Raw genomic sequence first — 22,176 nt, forward strand, 5'->3', positions numbered from 1 at the left:
AACATACTGTACCCCTATCTTAACATACTGCGCCCCTATCTTAACATACTGTACCCCTATCTTAACATACTGTACCCCTATCTTAACATACTGTACCCCTATCTTAACATACTGCGCCCCTATCTTAACATACTGTACCCCTATCTTAACATACTGTACCCCTATCTTAACATACTGCGCCCCTATCTTAACATACTGTACCCCTATCTTAACATACTGTACCCCTATCTTAACATACTGCGCCCCTATCTTAACATACTGTACCCCTATCTTAACATACTGCGCCCCTATCTTAACATACTGTACCCCAACCTTAACATACTGCCCCTACTTGCAGATTTACAGCTTCTCTGTTTTGCTCTCCGCTTCCCTCTGCCCCTTGGTCTCTCTAACCTTCTCAGTATTGACTCAGCTCCCTGATTTGCTATCCTTGAATACAGCAAACCCACATAAAAAGGCACCAATTTAGGGAGTCAAATTCTAAACAGTTGAAATATCAAAATTGAGGAAAGCCCTTTTCTTAAATTTTGCTCTGTCAGATGTTTAATGGATAACTATTTAAGGATACCAAATTAGGGAGATCTCTAGTAAACACATACACACACACACAATGACAGACACATGTTCAATCACAGACAGACACGCACAATCACATATACATCATAGACACAGGCACAGGCACAATGACAGACACAATCACATCCATATAATTACATACATACAATTTGAATTATTTTTAAGACACCCATGATGTTCACTGTGCATGAAGAACACTGGATTAGATTGCTGCCAGCTAAGGAACGAAGCATCCACCTGATTTCCCCAAACACAGAGCCAGCTTTCAGGCTGACGAGGACAGTCTGCCCTTCTGGTCCTCCAAGTACGTGTACTTCACCAGCCTTAATGATGTACATTTCACGGCCAATCTCCCCCTGCAAGACATGACATAGCAAACTAGTCCTCATTAATGCGATTTTTCAGCACTTATTCTATCCTGCTCTTAACTGGACTTTGATCACACTGAAGGATTCTGCAGGCTCTAGCAGGCTATTAAAAGAGCAGTAGATAAGAAATTCTAAATTAAACAGACTGTATAATAAAGGAAGTGTATACATTAGATGTCTATTTACAGGAAGTGTTTATGAAGGCTGTGTAACTCACATGCAGGGAGGTGTGGCCAAGAGATTTAACTCTAAATGTCTGTCATATGACCCTCTAACTTGTCAAAAATGGAAAGGTTACATTGTAGTTAATGATGTTCTTAGGAACAGTGGCGGAGTCCACATATGAGCTTTCCTTCGTAGCAGGAGACGTGTAGTTTCTGAAAATCCCAAATCTAATTAAATATAGCAAGCAGATTTGGCAGAGGTTGGGGATATGATTTAATGAAGAGAGAGAAATAACACGGACATTCTGCTTTCTAAAAATATAAACTTGTTTATATTTGAACATTTGTCATATAATCAGGGCTCAAAATGTTCACTTGCCACAAGCAAAAAAGTGAAAATGTAGCCCTGGTGGGTAGAAAGTCGCCCACGGTGAGCGTGCCAAGGAACTCTCCAGGATTGCAGTGATTCACCCACGGAACTCCAGGATTGCAGTGATTCACCCACGGGACTATCCAGGATTGCAGTGATTCACCCACGGAACTCTCCAGGATTGCAGTGATTCACCCACGGGACTCTCCAGGATTGCAGTGATTCACCCACGGACTATCCAGGATTACAGTGATTCACCCACGGACTATCCAGGATTGCAGTGATTCACCCATGGGACTATCCAGGATTGCAGTGATTCACCCACGGGACTATCCAGGATTGCAGTGATTCACCCACGGACTATCCAGGATTGCAGTGATTCACCCACGGGACTATCCAGGATTGCAGTGATTCACCCACGGAACTCTCCAGGATTGCAGTGATTCACCCATGGGACTATCCAGGATTGCAGTGATTCACCCACGGGACTATCCAGGATTGCAGTGATTCACCCACGGGACTATCCAGGATTGCAGTGATTCACCCACGGAACTCTCCAGGATTGCAGTGATTCACCCACGGGACTCTCCAGGATTGCAGTGATTCACCCACGGACTATCCAGGATTACAGTGATTCACCCACGGACTATCCAGGATTGCAGTGATTCACCCATGGGACTATCCAGGATTGCAGTGATTCACCCACGGGACTATCCAGGATTGCAGTGATTCACCCACGGACTATCCAGGATTGCAGTGATTCACCCACGGGACTATCCAGGATTGCAGTGATTCACCCACGGAACTCTCCAGGATTGCAGTGATTCACCCATGGGACTATCCAGGATTACAGTGATTCACCCACGGAACTCTCCAGGATTGCAGTGATTCACCCACGGGACTCTCCAGGATTGCAGTGATTCACCCACGGAACTCTCCAGGATTGCAGTGATTCACCCATGGGACTATCCAGGATTACAGTGATTCACCCACGGAACTCTCCAGGATTGCAGTGATTCACCCACGGAACTCTCCAGGATTGCAGTGATTCACCCACGGAACTCTCCAGGATTGCAGTGATTCACCCACGGGACTCTCCAGGATTGCAGTGATTCACCCACGGAACTCTCCAGGATTGCAGTGATTCACCCACGGGACTCTCCAGGATTACAGTGATTCACCCACGGAACTCTCCAGGATTGCAGTGATTCACCCACGGGACTATCCAGGATTGCAGTGATTCACCCATGGGACTATCCAGGATTGCAGTGATTCACCCACGGAACTCTCCAGGATTGCAGTGATTCACCCACGGGACTATCCAGGATTGCAGTGATTCACCCACGGACTATCCAGGATTACAGTGATTCACCCATGGGACTATCCAGGATTGCAGTGATTCACCCATGGGACTCTCCAGGATTGCAGTGATTCACCCACGGGACTATCCAGGATTGCAGTGATTCACCCATGGGACTATCCAGGATTGCAGTGATTCACCCACGGAACTCTCCAGGATTGCAGTGATTCACCCATGGGACTATCCAGGATTGCAGTGATTCACCCATGGGACTATCCAGGATTGCAGTGATTCACCCATGGGACTATTCAGGATTGCAGTGATTCACCCATGGGACTATCCAGGATTGCAGTGATTCACCCACGGAACTCTCCAGGATTGCAGTGATTCACCCACGGGACTCTCCAGGATTACAGTGATTCACCCACGGAACTCTCCAGGATTGCAGTGATTCACCCACGGGACTATCCAGGATTGCAGTGATTCACCCATGGGACTATCCAGGATTGCAGTGATTCACCCACGGAACTCTCCAGGATTGCAGTGATTCACCCACGGGACTATCCAGGATTGCAGTGATTCACCCACGGACTATCCAGGATTACAGTGATTCACCCATGGGACTATCCAGGATTGCAGTGATTCACCCATGGGACTCTCCAGGATTGCAGTGATTCACCCACGGGACTATCCAGGATTGCAGTGATTCACCCATGGGACTATCCAGGATTGCAGTGATTCACCCACGGAACTCTCCAGGATTGCAGTGATTCACCCACGGAACTCTCCAGGATTGCAGTGATTCACCCACGGACTATCCAGGATTACAGTGATTCAGCCACGGGACTATCCAGGATTGCAGTGATTCACCCACGGAACTCTCCAGGATTGCAGTGATTCACCCACGGACTATCCAGGATTGCAGTGATTCACCCACGGGACTATCCAGGATTGCAGTGATTCACCCACGGAACTCTCCAGGATTGCAGTGATTCACCCACGGGACTATCCAGGATTGCAGTGATTCACCCACGGACTATCCAGGATTACAGTGATTCACCCATGGGACTATCCAGGATTGCAGTGATTCACCCATGGGACTCTCCAGGATTGCAGTGATTCACCCACGGGACTATCCAGGATTGCAGTGATTCACCCATGGGACTATCCAGGATTGCAGTGATTCACCCACGGAACTCTCCAGGATTGCAGTGATTCACCCACGGAACTCTCCAGGATTGCAGTGATTCACCCACGGACTATCCAGGATTACAGTGATTCAGCCACGGGACTATCCAGGATTGCAGTGATTCACCCACGGACTATCCAGGATTACAGTGATTCAGCCATGGACTATTCAGGATTGCAGTGATTCACCCACGGACTATCCAGGATTGCAGTGATTCACCCACGGAACTCTCCAGGATTGCAGTGATTCACCCACGGAACTCTCCAGGATTGCAGTGATTCACCCATGGGACTATCCAGGATTGCAGTGATTCACCCATGGGACTATCCAGGATTGCAGTGATTCACCCATGGGACTATTCAGGATTGCAGTGATTCACCCATGGGACTATCCAGGATTGCAGTGATTCACCCACGGACTATCCAGGATTACAGTGATTCAGCCATGGACTATTCAGGATTGCAGTGATTCACCCACGGACTATCCAGGATTGCAGTGATTCACCCACGGAACTCTCCAGGATTGCAGTGATTCACCCACGGGACTATCCAGGATTGCAGTGATTCACCCATGGGACTATCCAGGATTGCAGTGATTCACCCACGGAACTCTCCAGGATTGCAGTGATTCACCCACGGGACTATCCAGGATTACAGTGATTCACCCACGGACTATCCAGGATTGCAGTGATTCACCCATGGACTATCCAGGATTACAGTGATTCACCCACGGAACTCTCCAGAATTGCAGTGATTCACCCACGGAACTCTCCAGGATTGCAGTGATTCACCCACGGGACTATCCAGGATTGCAGTGATTCACCCATGGGACTATCCAGGATTGCAGTGATTCACCCACGGAACTCTCCAGGATTGCAGTGATTCACCCACGGGACTATCCAGGATTACAGTGATTCACCCACGGACTATCCAGGATTGCAGTGATTCACCCATGGACTATCCAGGATTGCAGTGATTCACCCACGGAACTCTCCAGAATTGCAGTGATTCACCCACGGAACTCTCCAGAATTGCAGTGATTCACCCACGGAACTCTCCAGGATTGCAGTGATTCACCCATGGGACTATCCAGGATTGCAGTGATTCAGCCACGGGACTATCCAGGATTACAGTGATTCAGCCATGGACTATTCAGGATTGCAGTGATTCACCCACGGACTATCCAGGATTGCAGTGATTCACCCACGGACTATCCAGGATTGCAGTGATTCACCCACGGAACTCTCCAGGATTGCAGTGATTCAGCCACGGGACTATCCAGGATTGCAGTGATTCAGCCACGGGACTATCCAGGATTACAGTGATTCACCCACGGACTATCCAGGATTACAGTGATTCAGCCACGGGACTATCCAGGATTGCAGTGATTCACCCACGGACTATCCAGGATTGCAGTGATTCACCCACGGACTATCCAGGATTACAGTGATTCAGCCATGGACTATTCAGGATTGCAGTGATTCACCCACGGACTATCCAGGATTGCAGTGATTCACCCACGGACTCTCCAGGATTGCAGTGATTCACCCACGGAACTCTCCAGGATTGCAGTGATTCACCCACGGAACTCTCCAGGATTGCAGTGATTCACCCATGGGACTATCCAGGATTGCAGTGATTCACCCATGGGACTATCCAGGATTGCAGTGATTCACCCATGGGACTATCCAGGATTGCAGTGATTCACCCACGGACTATCCAGGATTGCAGTGATTCACCCACGGACTATCCAGGATTGCAGTGATTCACCCACGGACTATCCAGGATTACAGTGATTCACCCACGGACTATCCAGGATTGCAGTGATTCACCCACGGACTATCCAGGATTGCAGTGATTCACCCACGGACTATCCAGGATTACAGTGATTCACCCACGGACTATCCAGGATTGCAGTGATTCACCCATGGGACTATCCAGGATTGCAGTGATTCACCCATGGACTATCCAGGATTGCAGTGATTCAGCCACGGTGAGTGTTCTATTGACAGGATTTAAAAAAAGTAATTTCTCTCCTCTAAAACACAACATGTGATATGTATGGAGGAACTTAAAGAAATACCCCCTGTTACTTCCTGGTAGTTTAGCTCAGTGGAGATAAACTCAAGAGGCAGCAATTGCCCAGAGCACATGTCTGGCAAAGACTTCTCATTGAGCTGCATTGGGAGTCTGTGATTGGACAGACACAGAAAGTCTGGGAGGGAAGTCTGGGGGAGGGCTTGCAGAGGCTGCAGACAAGAGAACTGCAGATTTTGGAAGATGTTTTTAGATTTGCTAACAATAAAAATGCCTAATTAAATGCAAGTATTCATTTGGGGTATATCTACTAAGCAGTGTTTTGTATTTATTTTGTATGTGGGCAGTGGAGTGTCCCTTTAAATTAAGCTGGAACAGACACTTAGCATAAATTCTAGGTTGGACGACTACCTCCATCCTTAATGTGTCCCCCATTAGTGAAAACACTGCTCCATGACCGGTTTCTACTGGGCACAGAAACGAGTTCAATTCCATTTTCGTGTTACCTTCTTACACACGTAGTCACCTGGTAGATACACCACAGAACGCAGTCTCTTCAGCATATCGTAAATCATCTGCCGGTCACAGCCCTGAACAGGGGGAGAAAGATCAAATAAAATGAGTGCAATGAACCTCATTCCTTCAGGCAGCTCCCACAATGAGGGCTCTTTCTGCGTTCTGGAGACCCTAGAACTGGGGAAGAGACTAGTGGCAGTGCTTCCTTCACAATTTATTTAGGAATTAATAATGGGGACGCATATAGTACAGGTCCCGACTCCCGACGATATCATGTCACGTTTTGCCTCTGTTCACACATTAAAGGGACACTATAGTCACCTGAACAACTTCAGCTTAATGAGGTTGTTTAGGTGAGAACTATAGCTCCCTGCAGCCTCTCTCATGTAAACACTGTATGTTCAGAGAAAATACAGTGTTTACATTGAAAGCTAGGAACACCTCCAGTTGCATTCAGACTGCCACCAGAGGGACTTCGGAGTTGATGGAGGCATAATATGCCACCATCCACTCAGATCTGCTGTCAGCAGAGCACAGGGCAGCACTGTGCACAGCATCCTGTGATTCAGTATCTCCTCCCTCTGCATGCAGGCACTGAACTTTCCTCATAGAGATTCATTGATTCAGTTAATCTCTATGAGGAGATGCTGATTGGCCAGGGCTGTGTTTGAATCATGCTGGCTCTGCCCCTGATCTGCCTCTTTGTCAGTCTCAGCCAATCCTATGGGGAAGCATTGTGATTGGATCAGGCTACCACATGTCAGCAGACTGCTTGTTTTTCTGAGTCTAACAGCATGCAGATTTACAGCTTCTGGCTTGAATACAGTAAGATTTTTACTATATTTATGGAGGCATGAGGGGCCCAGGGGGGCTAGATGGTGGTTTTAACACTATAGGGTCAGGGATACATGTTTGTGTCCTGACCCTATAGTGATCCTTTAATGCAGCTTTCTCCACCATTCTCCGATTCTTGTGATCTCTGAATTCTAGAATACTGCTCGAAGATGAGACTTGCGCACAAAGTGAATGTAATATAAAACAGCTGACTTAGACTGAAAAACGACAGAATCAACAGCCAAACCACAAGTAAGATTTTATTAAGCTGGAGCGCCTGCAGTATCATTACGGAGAGTAGCAGGAGGAGGCACCGGGGCCCGAACCTTGCAGACAATTCCTGGCAGGGGTGGACTGACAGGTTGGGCAGATCGGTCATGGACCGAGGGCCCGAGGCAGTCAGGGGCCCGGCTGATCAGAGATCTCCACAGTCAGAAGGAAGGTTGCAGGGGCCCATGATGAAATAGGGGGCCCCTGCAACCTGTCACCCTGCAATCCCATTCCCCCACTCAGTGTGAGACCTGGCTGCTTATCTGCTCTCACTGCTATGTTCACATTAGGGTTAATCCAGCCTCTAATGGCCGTCTCATTGACAGCCGCTAGAGGCGCTTCCGTGCTTCTCACTGTGATTTTCACAGTGAGAAGACGCCAGCGTCCATAGGAAAGCATTGAGAATGCTTTCCTATGGACTGGCTGAATGCACGCGCGGCTCTTGCTGCGCATGCGCATTCAGCCGATGACGTCAGAAGAGGGAGGAGAGTCCCCAGCGCCAAGGGAGCTGGAAAAAGGTAGGAATTTAACCCCTTCCTCCCCTAGAGCCCGGCAGAGGGGGCCCCAGAGGGTTAGGGGACCCAAGGATCCTATAGAGCCAGGAAAACGAGTATGTTTTCCTGGCACTATAGTGGTCCTTTAATATAGTTGCTGTTATTTCAAATTCATGTTTTTCTGCCCCAGACTCCCCTGCTTTCTGCCCCAGACTCCCTCTGTTTCTCCTCTGTCCTATCCTCTCCCTGCTTCTCCTCTGACCTAGGGTCTCCCTGCCTGCACCGCCGCTATTACCGATTTTTTTTTTATTTATTTGGGTACCCAGGGATACAATCTAGTGCCCCAGGGGGTATGCAAATCAAAAAAGAAATATCATCAATGGCGGCGGTGCAGGCAGGGATGGGCTGCCAAGGGGTACTCAAGTGAAAAAAGGTTGGGAACCACTGACCTAACTGATGCTGGACGTCCTCACACTAACTGGACATCCAGCGTCATGTAAAACCTCATACATGACATCCAGCGTCATGTAAAACCACATACATGACATCCGGCGTCATGTAAAACCTCATACATGACATCCGGCGTCCTGTAAAACCTCATACATGACATCCAGCGTCATGTAAAACCACATACATGACATCCGGCGTCATGTAAAACCTCATACATGACATCCGGCGTCCTGTAAAACCTCATACATGACATCCAGCGTCATGTAAAACCACATACATGACATCCGGCGTCATGTAAAACCTCATACATGACATCCGGCGTCATGTAAAACCTCATACATGACATCCAGCGTCATGTAAAACCACATACATGACATCCGGCGTCATGTAAAACCTCATACATGACATCCAGCGTCATGTAAAACCTCATACATGACATCCAGCATCATGTAAAACCTCATACATGACACCCAGCATCATGTAAAACCACATACATGACATCCGGCGTCATGTAAAACCTCATACATGACATCCAGCATCATGTAAAACCTCATACATGACATCCAGCATCCAGTAAAACCTCATACATGACATCCGGCGTCCTGTAAAACCTCATACATGACATCCGGCGTCCTGTAAAACCTCATACAGGACATCCAGCATCATGTAAAACCTCATACATGACATCCAGCATCATGTAAAACCCCATACATGACATCCAGCATCATGTAAAACCCCATACATGACATCCAGCATCATGTAAAACCTCATACATGACATCCGGCGTCATGTAAAACCTCATACATGACATCCAGCATCATGTAAAACCTCATACATGACATCCAGCATCATGTAAAACCACATACATGACATCCAGCATCATGTAAAACCTCATACATGACATCCGGCGTCCTGTAAAACCTCATACATGACATCCAGCATCATGTAAAACCTCATACAGGACATCCAGCATCATGTAAAACCACATACATGACATCCGGCGTCCTGTAAAACCTCATACAGGACATCCATCATCATGTAAAACCTCATACATGACATCCAGCATCATGTAAAACCACATACATGACATCCAGCATCATGTAAAACCTCATACAGGACATCCAGCATCATGTAAAACCTCATACAGGACATACAGCATCATGTAAAACCTCATACATGACATCCAGCATCATGTAAAACCACATACATGACATCCAGCATCATGTAAAACCTCATACATGACATCCAGCATCATGTAAAACCTCATACATGACATCCAGCATCATGTAAAACCTCATACAGGACATCCAGCATCATGTAAAACCTCATACAGGACATCCAGCGTCATGTAAAACCTCATACAGGACATCCAGCATCATGTAAAACCTCATACAGGACATCCAGCATCATGTAAAACCACATACATGACATCCAGCATCATGTAAAACCACATACATGACATCCAGCATCATGTAAAACCTCATACATGACATCCAGCATCATGTAAAACCTCATACATGACATCCAGCATCATGTAAAACCTCATACATGACATCCAGCATCATGTAAAACCTCATACATGACATCCAGCATCATGTAAAACCTCATACATGACATCCAGCATCATGTAAAACCTCATACATGACATCCAGCGTCCTGTAAAACCTCATACATGACATCCAGCATCATGTAAAACCCCATACAGGACATCCAGCGTCATGTAAAACCTCATACATGACATCCAGCGTCATGTAAAACCTCATACATGACACCCAGCGTCCTGTAAAACCTCATACAGGACATCCAGCATCATGTAAAACCTCATACATGACATCCAGCGTCCTGTAAAACCTCATACATGACATCCAGCGTCCTGTAAAACCTCATACATGACATCCAGCGTCCTGTAAAACCTCATACATGACATCCAGCATCATGTAAAACCCCATACAGGACATCCAGCGTCATGTAAAACCTCATACATGACATCCAGCGTCATGTAAAACCTCATACATGACACCCAGCGTCCTGTAAAACCTCATACAGGACATCCAGCATCATGTAAAACCTCATACATGACATCCAGCATCATGTAAAACCTCATACATGACATCCAGCATCATGTAAAACCTCATACATGACATCCAGCATCATGTAAAACCTCATACACGACATCCAGCATCATGTAAAACCTCATACATGACATCCAGCATCATGTAAAACCACATACATGACATCCAGCATCATGTAAAACCTCATACATGACATCCAGCATCATGTAAAACCACATACATGACATCCAGCATCATGTAAAACCTCATACATGACATCCAGCATCATGTAAAACCTCATACATGACATCCGGCGTCCTGTAAAACCTCATACACGACATCCGGCGTCATGTAAAACCTCATACATGACATCCGGCGTCCTGTAAAACCTCATACACGACATCCGGCGTCATGTAAAACCTCAGACATGACATCCGGTGTCCTGTAAAACCTCATACACGACATCCGGCGTCATGTAAAACCTCATACATGACATCCGGCGTCATGTAAAACCTCACAGGAAAGCATCTACCTTTTGGGCACCCAGCTGTAGCGAATGTGAAAAAAAGTATCCAGAATTCTGTCTGGCCTTGTGGGAAGACAGGATAGTAATTCCTTTAGGGCAGGGCTGTCCAACCTGCGGCCCCCCAGATGCTGAACTACAACTCCCATGATTCCCTGGCTATCTTTTTAATTGAAAGAATCATGTGAGTTGTAGTTCAGCAACATCTGGGGGGCCGCAGGTTGGACAGCCCTGCTTTAGGGGAAGTACTAATGTGAGCGTATGTGTACCACGGGTTGAGAACTCCTGAGTTAGGGGTCAAAAAAAACGACCCGGAAGTCACTCTAGTGGATGTCTGGTAGGCTGCCACAAGAGGTGGACTTAACCCTCAAAGGAAATTATTGCAGTTTATTAAAAACGGCAATAATTACCTTTGCAAGGTTAAGGGACCTGGGACAGTGCACCCAGATCACTTAAATGAGCTATAGTGATCTGGGTGACTATAGTGTCCCTTTAAGTGAGATGGAAGACAAATGTGGGTTATTTGGGAAGGAAAAGTAAGAGGTGCAGAAGAGGCACGACCAAGTGAGGTGGACAGAAATGGGTGACAAGTGGTGTTAGAGAGTCACAAGAAGACGTTAATGGGAAGACACACATACAGATGGGTGAAGATTGAGAGACACAGAAACTCAGAAGAAGGTGGAGAGTCAAAAAACAACAGCAAAAATGCTTGCAGCATATAAATATGCCTTATTTCCCCTCGCGGACACTGACTTAATATGATTCACATACACACAAATACACCTCTCATTCACACACTCTGACCCAGGTTTTAGATGCACCCCTCATTCACACATACACAGACAGATGTCTGATACATACCCTCATTCACACTCTTACACTCTGCACACATACAATTACACTACAGCATTCATGCACTGACAATCCATACAAGTCTATACTGTTATTCATACGAAGACTTTCCACACTAATACACGCTGGCATTCATACACCAACATTCCCCTGTGTTTCGCACACAAGTCCTCCACATTCAACGTTCCATACAAACACACTCCTGCTTTTACAAACATCTCATAGAACAATGCATTTACACATTTACTACATGCAAGTAAACGTCGGCATTTCATACTCTCTGGCACTACACAAATTATGCTGTAGGATTTACACACATCAGCTTTACGCACACGCACACACACACACACACACACACACACGCACACGCACACACACACACGTACTTCTACTTTGACACGTAGAATAATAATATTAAATTGTGGAAGGACACAGGATGATTCATTAAATCAAACTGAATTTCACATTTAAATTGAATGCCTAAATAATCCAAGTGAACAGCAACTTTGTCTTGGAGAATTTTTCTAATACAACTATTTAGGCCTATCATTTAAAATTCACTTTCCCCCGCAATTCTCACTTGAAAGGATAAACCTGACGGGGTGTTTTGAAAGATATATTTATATTTACAGGAACAATATAGCATCAGGAATACAAATGTGTATTTCTGACACTTTCGTTTTGAAAGCATAGTTTAAGTGGCCAGCCCCCTGTCAGAGGAGTAAAAGGTGTTTTAACTCACCTTTATTCCTGCGCTGGTCTTGTCAGATTTGATGATCTCAGCCAATCAAATGCTTTCTCATAGAAAAGCATTGGGAGGCAATTGCACATGCGCGGCAAAAGGCCATGCGGCACTAATCAGCATCTCCTCATAGAGATGTATTGGATCATTGCAACTCTGTAGGAAGCGTTCAAGTCTCCATGCAGTGTGTAGGGACGTTGAACATCAGTGCCTCTCATTAGAGGTGTTCCTAGGTAGTAATGTAAACAATGCCCTTTCTCTGAAAAGCCGGCAAGAATTGGCTGTGGACACCAGAACAACTACATTAAGCTGCAGTTGTTCTGGTGACTATAGTGTCCCTTTTAATACTTAATATTTGTTCTTCGTAGGGCCCTGATACGATTTTGCCCGGGGGCCCAGAAGGCTATCAGTCCGTCCCCGATTCCTGGTACTTACCTGGAAAAGAATGACTCTGCTGACAATGTTATAATTCACATCAATGGCGAGATCCAGTCTCATCTTATCCGGGAGCTGAACCATCAGCTCGGATTCATCTGCAAAGAGAGAAAAGAAAATCACGCCTACTATCTGTGTATAAAGACCGGTATCACCCCTACTATCTGTGTATAAAGAGCGGTATCACCCCTACTATCTGTGTATAAAGACCGGTATCACCCCTACTATCTGTGTATAAAGACCGGTATCACGCCTACTATCTGTGTATAAAGACCGGTATAACCCCTACTATCTGTGTATAAATACCGGTATCACCCCTACTATCTGTGTATAAAGACCGGTATCACCCCTACTATCTGTGTATAAAGACCGGTATCACCCCTACTATCTGTGTATAAAGACCGGTATCACCCCTACTATCTGTGTATAAAGACCGCTATTACCCCTACTATCTGTGTATAAAGACCGGTATCACTCCTACTATCTGTGTATAAAGACCGGTATCACTCCTACTATATGTGTATAAAGACCGTTATCACCCCTACTATCTGTGTATAAAGAGCGGTATCACCCCTACTATCTGTGTATAAAGACCGGTATCACCCCTACTATCTGTGTATAAAGACCGGTATCACCCCTACTATCTGTGTATAAAGACCGGTATCACCCCTACTATCTGTGTATAAAGACCGGTATCACCCCTACTATCTGTGTATAAAGACCGGTATCACCCCTACTATCTGTGTATAAAGACCGGTATCACCCCTACTATCTGTGTATAAAGACCGGTATCACCCCTACTATCTGTGTATAAAGACCGGTATCACCCCTACTATCTGTGTATAAAGACCGGTATCTCCCCTACTATCTGTGTATAAAGGCCGGTATCTCCCCTACTATCTGTGTATAAAGACCGGTATCACCCCTACTATCTGTGTATAAAGACCGGTATCTCCCCTACTATCTGGGTATAAAGACCGGTATCACCCCTACTATCTGTGTATAAAGACCGGTATCTCCCCTACTATCTGTGTATAAAGGCCGGTATCTCCCCTACTATCTGTGTATAAAGACCGGTATCACCCCTACTATCTGTGTATAAAGACCGGTATCTCCCCTACTATCTGGGTATAAAGACCGGTATCACCCCTACTATCTGTGTATAAAGACCGGTATCACCCCTACTATCTGTGTATTAAGACCGGTATCACCCCTACTATCTGTGTATAAAGACCGGTATCACCCCTACTATCTGTGTATAAAGACCGGTATCACCCCTACTATCTGTGTATAAAGACCGGTATCACTCCTACTATCTGTGTATAAAGACCGGTATCACCCCTACTATCTGTGTATAAAGACCGGTATCGCCCCTACTATCTGTGTATAAAGACCGGTATCACTCCTACTATCTGTGTATAAAGACCGGTATCACCCCTACTATCTGTGTATAAAGACCGGTATCACTCCTACTATCTGTGTATAAAGACCGGTATCACTCCTACTATCTGTGTATAAAGACCGGTATCACCCCTACTATCTGTGTATAAAGACCGGTATCACTCCTACTATCTGTGTATAAAGACCGGTATCACCCCTACTATCTGTGTATAAAGACCGGTATCACCCCTACTATCTGTGTATAAAGACCGTTATGAAATATGTAGTTACCCAGCATTCCTTGGGACTGCCACGTGTACTCATACCACATCTTCACACGGTTTTGCACATGGCTGGGGATCCTGTAGCAGTTCATATATTTGATGGTGCTGTCCATACAGCTACGATAGTATGTCTGACCAGCTGTGGCAGCACCCACCACATCTCTCATCTAAATTAGACAGAGCTTAGGTTACGTCTACTTAATAAATAAACCGATTGTACCTACGGTAAAGGGAGAGAGTGGATCACGATGTACTAAATACTGCACAGATAAAACAATTGTACCTACATTAAGGCAGCTAATGGTGAGCTAGATAATGGAGATGTACCACGCATGGAGAGAGCCTGATAATGGAGATGTACCACGCATGAAGAGATCTCGATAATGGAGATGTACCACACATGGAGAGAGCTAGATAATGGAGACGTACCACGCATGGAGAGAGCTAGATAATGGAGACGTACCACGCATGGAGAGAGCTAGATAATGGAGACGTACCATGCATGGAGAGAGCTAGATAATGGAGATGTACCACGCATGGAGAGAGCTAGATAATGGAGTCGTACCACGCATGGAAAGAGCTAGATAATGGAGACGTACCACGCATGGAGAGAGCTAGATAATGGAGACGTACCACGCATGGAGAGAGCTAGATAATGGAGATGTACCACGCATGGAGAGAGCTAGATAATGGAGATGTACCACGCATGGAGAGAGCTAGATAATGGAGATGTACCACGCATGGAGAGAGCTAGATAATGGAGATGTACCACGCATGGAGAGAGCTAGATAATGGAGACGTACCACGCATGGAGAGAGCTAGATAATGGAGACGTACCACACATTGAGAGATCTTGTGTGGAACATCTTCATTATCTAGATCTCTTCTGGCGTGGTACACCTCCATTATCTAGGAGAGAGATAAAAAATAGAGAGACACAGGGAGAGAGTCAGATAATTATTGTTTTGCTGAAGGTTTTACAATTCACGTGGTTTCTGTTTCTGGTTGCTTGTTAACAACTTCCATTCTGTTTTGCAGGATGTCGAGGCGCTTGGACGGAAGATGGATTTTGGAAAAACAGGTCTTTTTGTTAATCCTCATTTGACTAATTTCTCTCTGTTTCTTGGTTTAATTCTGGGAAAGCCAATTCATCATTTTTCTTACTCGGCTGGAGCTTCATTAAGCCATAAATTTGTGAACGGCATTGGTGGAGCGTCTTGTCCTTCTTTTCATGATGTACTTAGCTGGGTTTTTAGTTATGATCCCGGTAAACTAGTTGCAGAGATAGACATTGAGTCGGATTTTAGTTATGATCCCGGTAAATAGTGTCAGAGATAGACATTGAGTCGGATTTTAGTTATGATCCCGGTAAATAGTGTCAGAGATAGACATTGAGTCGGATTTTAGTTATGATCCCGGTAAATAGTGACAGAGATAGACATTGAGTCGGATTTTAGTTATGATCCCGGTAAATAGTGTCAGAGATAGACATTGAGTCGGATTTTAGTTATGATCCCGGTAAATAGTGGCAGAAATAGACATTGAGTCGGATTTTAGTTATGATCCCGGTAAATAGTGTCAGAGATAGACATTGAGTCGGATTTTAGTTATGATCCCGGTAAATAGTGACAGAGATAGACATTGAGTCGGATTTTAGTTATGATCCCGGTAAATAGTGGCAGAGACAGACATTGAGTCGGATTTTAGTTATGATCCCGGTAAATAGTGACAGAGATAGACATTGAGTCGGATTTTAGTTATGATCCCGGTAAATAGTGGCAGAGATAGACAATGAGTCGGATTTTAGTTATGATCCCGGTAAATAGTGACAGAGATAGACAATGAGTCGGATTTTAGTTATGATCCCGGTAAATAGTGACAGAGACAGACATTGAGTCGGATTTTAGTTATGATCCCGGTAAATAGTGTCAGAGATAGACATTGAGTCGGATTTTAGTTATGATCCCGGTAAATAGTGGCAGAGATAGACATTGAGTCGGATTTTAGTTATGATCCCGGTAAATAGTGACAGAGATAGACAATGAGTCGGATTTTAGTTATGATCCCGGTAAATAGTGACAGAGACAGACATTGAGTCGGATTTTAGTTATGATCCCGGTAAATAGTGGCAGAGATAGACATTGAGTCGGATTTTAGTTATGATCCCGGTAAATAGTGACAGAGACAGACATTGAGTCGGATTTTAGTTATGATCCCGGTAAATAGTGTCAGAGACAGACATTGAGTCGGATTTTAGTTATGATCCCGGTAAATAGTGACAGAGACAGACATTGAGTCTGATTTTAGTTATGATCCCGGTAAATAGTGACAGAGATAGACATTGAGTCGGATTTTAGTTATGATCCCGGTAAATAGTGACAGAGATAGACATTGAGTCTGATTTTAGTTATGATCCCGGTAAATAGTGACAGAGATAGACATTGAGTCGGATTTTAGTTATGATCCCGGTAAATAGTGACAGAGATAGACAATGAGTCGGATTTTAGTTATGATCCCGGTAAATAGTGTCAGAGACAGACATTGAGTCGGATTTTAGTTATGATCCCGGTAAATAGTGGCAGAGATAGACATTGAGTCGGATTTTAGTTATGATCCCGGTAAATAGTGACAGAGATAGACATTGAGTCGGATTTTAGTTATGATCCCGGTAAATAGTGACAGAGATAGACAATGAGTCGGATTTTAGTTATGATCCCGGTAAATAGTGGCAGAGACAGACATTGAGTCGGATTTTAGTTATGATCCCGGTAAATAGTGGCAGAGATAGACATTGAGTCGGATTTTAGTTATGATCCCGGTAAATAGCGGCAGAGATAGACATTGAGTCGGATTTTAGTTATGATCCCGGTAAATAGTGGCAGAGATAGACATTGAGTCGGATTTTAGTTATGATCTTGTTATCTTGCGGCAGGAGATTGTATTTTTGAAGTCTGAGATTTGTAAATTATCTGGTAAACAAACTCAGGCTGGAACTGCTGCAAAGCCATTGCCGCAGAGACATACTAGGAATGGCAGATGGATTACTGTAGGATCTGGTAGACTTGGAGTTGTGGATAAAAGGCATATTGCACAGTCTGTTGTTCTACATAATTCATTTTCTGCACTTTCAGAGTGTAGTGGTGTCCTGGAGATAGGCACTGAGGCTAGTGGTGTTGTGCAGAGAGGCACTGAGGCTAGTGGTGTTGTGCAGAGAGGCACTGGGGCTAGTGGTGTTGTGCAGAGAGGCACTGAGGCTAGTGGTGTTGTGCAGAGAGGCACTGAGGCTAGTGGTGTTGTGCAGAGAGGCACTGAGGCTAGTGGTGTTGTGCAGAGAGGCACTGAGGCTAGTGGTGTTGTGCAGAGAGGCACTGAGGCTAGTGGTGTTGTGCAGAGAGGCACTGAGGCTAGTGGTGTTGTGCAGAGAGGCACTGAGGCTAGTGGTGTTGTGCAGAGAGGAACTGAGGCTAGTGGTGTTGTGCAGAGAGGCACTGAGGCTAGTGGTGTTGTGCAGAGAGTCACTGAGGCTAGTGGTGTTGTGCAGAGAGGCACTGAGGCTAGTGGTGTTGTGCAGAGAGGCACTGAGGCTAGTGGTGTTGTGCAGAGAGGCACTGAGGCTAGTGGTGTTGTGCAGAGAGGCACTGAGGCTAGTGGTGTTGTGCAGAGAGGCACTGAGGCTAGTGGTGTTGTGCAGAGAGGCACTGAGGCTAGTGGTGTTGTGCAGAGAGGCACTGAGGCTAGTGGTGTTGTGCAGAGAGGCTTGAAGACTATGGTGAGGCCTAATAGAAAGCAGTTGTTGTTGGGGGATTCCATCATAAGAGGTGTGGAGATGGACAATGGTGGTCTTGTGAGGTGTCTTCCCGGAGCTACTGCTCACAGAGACAGGAGACGTATCTGTAATATTGTTAAGCAAGCAAAGCAGGAAGGGGAATTGGATGTACTTGTCCATTTAGGGACAAATGACTTGGCTTGCAATGAGGTTTCAGAGGTTAAGGAAGTTTTTAGTGTTTTTGCCAATGATATACGGCAGGTTGCTTCCACACTGTCATTCTCTGAAGTTCTGCCTGTGCATAACACTCAGAACGACAGGCGGATGCGTATTAGGGACTTTAACTTGTGGCTTGGTGAATGGTGTCGGGAGCAAGGATTTGGCTTTATTGCTCATGGTAGCTCTGTTTGGAATGGAAATAAACTGTACAAAAAAGATGGTTTGCATCTTTCTCAAAAGGGAACAAATGTTCTCAGTGAGCAGTTCAGAGGTTTTGCTAGGATGTTTTTAAACTAGGAGGGGGGGGCAAAAGGGTGATAAAACATCAATCCAATTGTCCCCCAAAACAAGGACAGAAGGTGCCTGTAGCAAGTGTGTTAAAAAATGATAAGCTTAGAGTCATGTCTACAAATGCTCGCAGTTTAGGGAATAAGATCCATGAACTTGTGGCAATAATGGCAACTGATAGTGTAGATTTAGTCGCTGTTACCGAGACATGGTATAATGAGAAAAATGACTGGGACATAGCAATACCAGGGTACTCTTTATATAGAAAAGACAGGGAAGGCAAGAAAGGGGGAGGGGTGGCCCTGTATGTAAAGGATAGCATAAAATCTAGCCTAATAAAGGTTAGTGAGGCGAACATAGAGTCCGTTTGGGTTACGTTAGAATTTGGTAATCACACAGTAACTCGTGTAGGTGTGATTTATAGGCCCCCAGGACAAATTGAAGAGTTAGATAATCTACTAGTTGAAGAAATAGCTAAAATGACAATGAAGGGGGAAGTTATCATCATGGGTGACTTTAATCTTCCTGATGTGAATTGGAAAACAAAAATAGCTACTTGTGCCAGGAGCACACATATTCTAAACTCCCTACTGGGATTGTCTCTAAAACAAGTCGTTGAGGAGCCAACTCGTAAAGAGGCCATACTAGATTTAGTGTTAACAAATGGAGATTTGGTATCAGATATTACTGTAGGTGAAAGTTTAGGATCCAGTGATCATCAGTCAGTGTGGTTTAATATAAGAACAGTGACTGAGTCACACCACACAAAAACAAAAGTTTTAGACTTTAGAAAAACAGACTTTTCTAAAATTAGAATATGTGTAAAGGAGTCATTATCAGACTGGAGCAATTTAAATGGAGTCCAAAATAAATGGGATTATTTAAAAGCTGCACTACTGAAGGCAACAGAAAATTGCATTAGGCTTGTCAGTAAAAGCAAAAAATTCAAGAAACCACTGTAGTACTCCGCAGATGTGGCCAAAATAGTAAAAAACAAAAAGTTAGCATTTAGTAATTATAAAAAAACCCAGAGTGAGGAAGACAGAATGACCTATAAGATTAGGCAGAAAGAGGCTAAGCAAGTTATAAGAGCTTCCAAATCCCACACAGAAGAGAAAATAGCACAGTCAGTAAAAAAGGGGGACAAAACTTTTTTTAGATACATAAATGAGAAAAGAAAAGTAAAACAAGGATTAGTTAGATTAAAAACAAAAGAAGGAAGGTATGTAGATGAGGATAAAGGTCTAGCTGACTGCCTCAATGAATATTTTTGTTCGGTATTTACAGATGAAAATGAAGGAAAGGGACCTCAGTTAAGAAAAAGGATAAATGAGTCATTTATTACACGTGAGTTTACAGAGGAAGAGGTTCTATTTCAACTGTCAAAAGTAAAGACAAATAAGTCAATGGGACCTGATGGAATACACCCAAAGCTATTAAAAGAGCTTAGTGGTGCACTAGCAAAACCATTAACAGATTTATTTAACCAATCATTGATAACAGGAGTAGTCCCAGAAGATTGGAAGTTAGCGAATGTTGTGCCCATTCACAAGAAAGGTAATAGGGAGGAGTCGGGCAACTATAGGCCAGTAAGCCTTACTTCAGTAGTGGGGAAAGTGATGGAAACCATGTTAAAGGATAGGATTGTTGAACATCTAAAAACACATGGATTTCAAGACCAGAGACAACATGGGTTTACTTCAGGGAGATCATGCCAAACTAATCTTATTGATTTTTTTGATTGGGTAACTAAAATTATAGATCAGGGTGGTGCAGTAGACATTGCTTACCTAGATTTCAGTAAGGCTTTTGACACTGTTGCACATAGAAGGCTTATCAATAAACTACAATCTTTGAGTTTGGATTCGAATATTGTTGAATGGGTAAGGCAGTGGCTGAGTGACAGGCAACAGAGGGTTGTAGTCAATGGAGTATATTCGAAGCTTGGGCTTGTCACCAGTGGGGTACCTCAGGGATCTGTACTTGGACCCATTCTCTTTAATATTTTTATTAGTGATATTGCAGAAGGTCTTGATGGTAAGGTGTGTCTTTTTGCGGATGATACTAAGATATGTAACAGGGTTGATGTTCCAGGAGGGATAAGCCAAATGGAAAATGATTTAGGTAAACTAGAAAAATGGTCAGAGTTGTGGCAACTGACATTTAATGTGGATAAGTGCAAGATAATGCATCTTGGACGTAAAAACCCAAGGGTAGAGTACAAAATATTTGATAGAGTCCTAACCTCAACATCTGAGGAAAGGATTTAGGGGTGATTATTTCTGATGACTTAAAGGTAGGCAGACAATGTAATAGAGCAGCAGGAAATGCTAGCAGAATGCTTGGTTGTATAGGGAGAGGTATTAGCAGTAGAAAGAGGGAAGTGCTCATGCCATTGTACAGAACACTGGTGAGACCTCACTTGGAGTACTGTACACAGTACTGGAGACCCTATCTTCAGAAGGATATTGATACCTTAGAGAGAGTTCAAAGAAGGGCTACTAAACTGGTTCATGGATTGCAGGATAAAACTTACCAGGAAAGGTTAAAGGATCTTAACATGTATAGCTTGGAGGAAAGACGAGACAGGGGGGATATGATAGAAACATTTAAATACATAAAGGGAATCAACACAGTAAAGGAGGAGACTATATTTAAAAGAAGAAAAACTACCACAACAAGAGGACATAGTCTTAAATTAGAGGGACAAAGGTTTAAAAATAATATCAGGAAGTATTACTTTACTGAGAGGGTAGTGGATGCATGGAATAGCCTTCCAGCTGAAGTGGTAGAGGTTAACACAGTAAAGGAGTTTAAGCATGCGTGGGATAGGCATAAGGCTATCCTAACTATAAGATAAGGCCAGGGACTAATGAAAGTATTTAGAAAACTGGGCAGACTAGATGGGCCGAATGGTTCTTATCTGCCGTCACATTCTATGTTTCTATGTTTCTATGATCCCGGTAAATAGCGGCAGAGATAGACATTGAGTCGGATTTTAGTTATGATCCCGGTAAATAGTGACAGAGACAGACATTGAGTCGGATTTTAGTTATGATCCTGGTAAAT

At 44.4% G+C, this 22,176-nt stretch overlaps 1 protein-coding gene across 7 annotated transcripts in view; it reads right to left on the reverse strand.

Moving 5' to 3' along the window:
- CNGB1 (cyclic nucleotide gated channel subunit beta 1) overlaps positions 1-22,176 on the reverse strand; it is a 173,790-nt gene that overhangs the window by 12,167 nt on the left and 139,447 nt on the right. For all 7 annotated transcript variants that reach the window (XR_010086103.1, XM_063437397.1, XM_063437399.1 and 4 more), the window contains 4 exons: positions 14,842-15,001; positions 13,171-13,268; positions 6,510-6,593; positions 814-932 (listed from right to left, as the gene is read on the reverse strand). Coding sequence is in view for 6 of the 7 variants with exons in the window: in XM_063437397.1 (XP_063293467.1) it covers positions 814-932; positions 6,510-6,593; positions 13,171-13,268; positions 14,842-15,001 (461 nt within the window). In the remaining variant the exon portion in view is untranslated. The remainder of the gene's footprint in view (positions 1-813; positions 933-6,509; positions 6,594-13,170; positions 13,269-14,841; positions 15,002-22,176) is intronic.

This window comes from Pelobates fuscus, chromosome 12 (assembly GCF_036172605.1).
Source record: "Pelobates fuscus isolate aPelFus1 chromosome 12, aPelFus1.pri, whole genome shotgun sequence".
Lineage (NCBI taxonomy): Eukaryota > Metazoa > Chordata > Amphibia > Anura > Pelobatidae > Pelobates > Pelobates fuscus.